The sequence below is a fragment of the Galeopterus variegatus genome, unplaced genomic scaffold (genome assembly GCF_000696425.1).
Source record: "Galeopterus variegatus unplaced genomic scaffold, G_variegatus-3.0.2 Scaffold543, whole genome shotgun sequence".
Taxonomy (NCBI): domain Eukaryota; kingdom Metazoa; phylum Chordata; class Mammalia; order Dermoptera; family Cynocephalidae; genus Galeopterus; species Galeopterus variegatus.
In genome coordinates, this window is record NW_007726654.1 from 404,384 (window position 1) to 406,811 (window position 2,428).

The 2,428-nt window shown below is 39.0% G+C and overlaps 1 protein-coding gene across 1 annotated transcript; it reads left to right on the forward strand.

Moving 5' to 3' along the window:
• The first annotated feature begins 766 nt into the window (after nucleotides 1–766).
• On the forward strand, nucleotides 767–1,393 carry IFNK (interferon, kappa). The gene is given in 1 exon segment (XM_008569912.1): nucleotides 767–1,393. A coding segment is annotated over 1 exon segment (627 nt).
• The last annotated feature ends 1,035 nt before the right edge of the window (nucleotides 1,394–2,428 follow it).

The following is a 2,428-nucleotide window of genomic DNA, read 5'->3' on the forward strand; positions in this document are numbered from 1 at the left end:
AGAAAGATATCAGAAGCATATGAAATGTAAGTCAAGGATGGATTTAACTAAAGAAAAGGATAGTTGGAGTATACAGACATTTTCTAATGGCAACAGAAAACCAAGCCAGTTTAGTCTTCTATTTGGTAAATGCTATGTTAAATTATCAACTCTGCTCTTCATCTTTTTTGAGATCAAGAAAAATCAAATAAAAAGAGAAAATATCCAAATATAGATACTTAATTTAACAAGATGGAAAAAACCTAAACTACATTACACTCTGGTGACCTAGCAATCAAATAATCACAGTCGTTTGGTCACTGTCTCTGATTTATTCAGTGAGAGAGGATGTTTGGCTTACAGGGAGAGGCACAAAAAAATATTTTCATGAAGGATCACTCTTTTATGTAATAGAGTCAGGGGAGTGAATGAGTACAGAGAGTCACAGCTTTAAGCTTTCTGAAATACTCTGCATCAGTCCTGCTATGACGATTCTTTAGTGCTAGAATGGGTCATCCAGGCATCTAAGGTAATACAATGGTGCAATGGTAATGCTTTGTTCACTTTTCTCAAAAAAAAAAAAAAGATAGCACTTCCAAAGTTAGCACATCCAAAGTCAAAGGCACACTCAGAGGCAAAGGAATGGGGCCGTAACCCTGAGAACATAAAATGACAAATGAGAAAACTCCTCTTACTGAAAATATTCAGGTATATAAAGGTACATGAAGGAATACTTAAAACATCATCGTCCACCTTGGGTCTTGTGGATTTTTCACCTCGGAAAAAAATGAGCACCAAGCCTGACGTGATTCAAAAGTGTTTGTGGCGTGTGTTCCTTGTGGTTCTGTTCACCACCAGCATCCTACCTCTGGACTGTAACTTACTGACTGTTCACCTGAGGGGAGTCACCTGGCAAAATCTGAGACTTCTGAGCAGTATGAACAACTCATTTCCTACAGAATGTTTAAAAGAAAACAAAGCTTTTGGGTTACCCCAAGAGATCCTATCATACACCAAGCCTGGGAAAAAGGACATCAAGGAGACCTTCTATGAAGTGTCCATACTAGCCTTCAACATCTTCAGTCAACACACCTTCAAATCCACTTGGGAATAAATACACCTGAAACAAATCCAAACAGGACTTTGTCAGCAAGTGGAGTACCTGGAACAATGCTTGAAGGAAGAGGAGAATGAAAATAAAAACATGAGGGAAATGAAAGAGGAAGAGATGAAACCCTCAGGAGCTAGAGTCCCTCAGCAGAGCAACCTAGAACTGAGGAGGTATTTCAACAGGATAGTCAATTTCCTGAAAGGAAAGGAGTACAGTCACTGTGCCTGGGAGATCCTCCAAATGGAACTCAGATGATGTTTCTACTACTTTTGGAAATTCACAGTGCTACGTAGGAGGAAATAGGTATATTTTTAGAATCAAAATTCCATTTCCCTCCAAAATCTCCTCCTTTTCCTTCTTCTTCATCTTGTCTTTTGAGGATTATTGTGCCACATTCACCTCTCAGAGGAGAGGTAATGCCAACCACCCCTCAGTGACCAAGAGTCTTGTCAGAAAGTCCTGAAGACAGGTTGAGAGGAGTAAGATTCCTTCTCCATCTTCTACTCTCCCTCCCTCTTTTCTGTGTACATTTTGTACTGGCTTTGCTCTACCACCTTTGAACTTCACCAAGACAATGGGGAAAGGATGTGGAGCAAAGAATGTTGCAAAATGTAGCATTTCATTGACTTAACCCTCTTGCTGCCAGAGGTTATTTATTGTATGGAAGTTCAACACATGAAAAGAGCTTAAATAAACTCCATAGAGTCAAACCCTTCCTTTCCCCTCCTCCTGCCCAGAGAAAAAAGGTTGACATTTCTGGCCCATTTGCTTCTCAGCTTGGTTTGTTTGAAATGCTGCAGTATGTAGAACAGTATGTCCTTACTTTTATTCATTTAATTATTTATTTTTGTGGCTGACCAGTACTGGGATCCAACCCTTGACCTTGGTGGTATAACACCACACTCTAACCGACTGAGCTAACAGGCCAGGTCTCTCGTTACTTTTAAGAGAGTGAACATCCACAGGGAAATTGGGTGGATGGTTAAATTAGAGGCCCATTAAGCTCTCATTTAATTTTTGAAAGCCTATGATTCTAATGCAGAGCCCTCTTCATTCCTGACGTACAGGGTTTGATTCCTACATCTAAAGGCATGGAAAATGCTACAGAAGAGTGTAGTATCTGTCTTTCGTTGCTTTTTTGTGTACCTGAAATAAAATGCCTGGAGTCATACTACAGAAGAATTTTAGTCTTCTAATAATATGATACTTATCTTTTTTAAAGTTATTTTGTACCCAGATTACCTAAATTATTTACTTAACTTTTCTTGTATGGCCCTTTATCTGTATTAATTCACCACCTAGCTGAGAATTTTCTCTTCCTTTCTTCTCTACCCCATT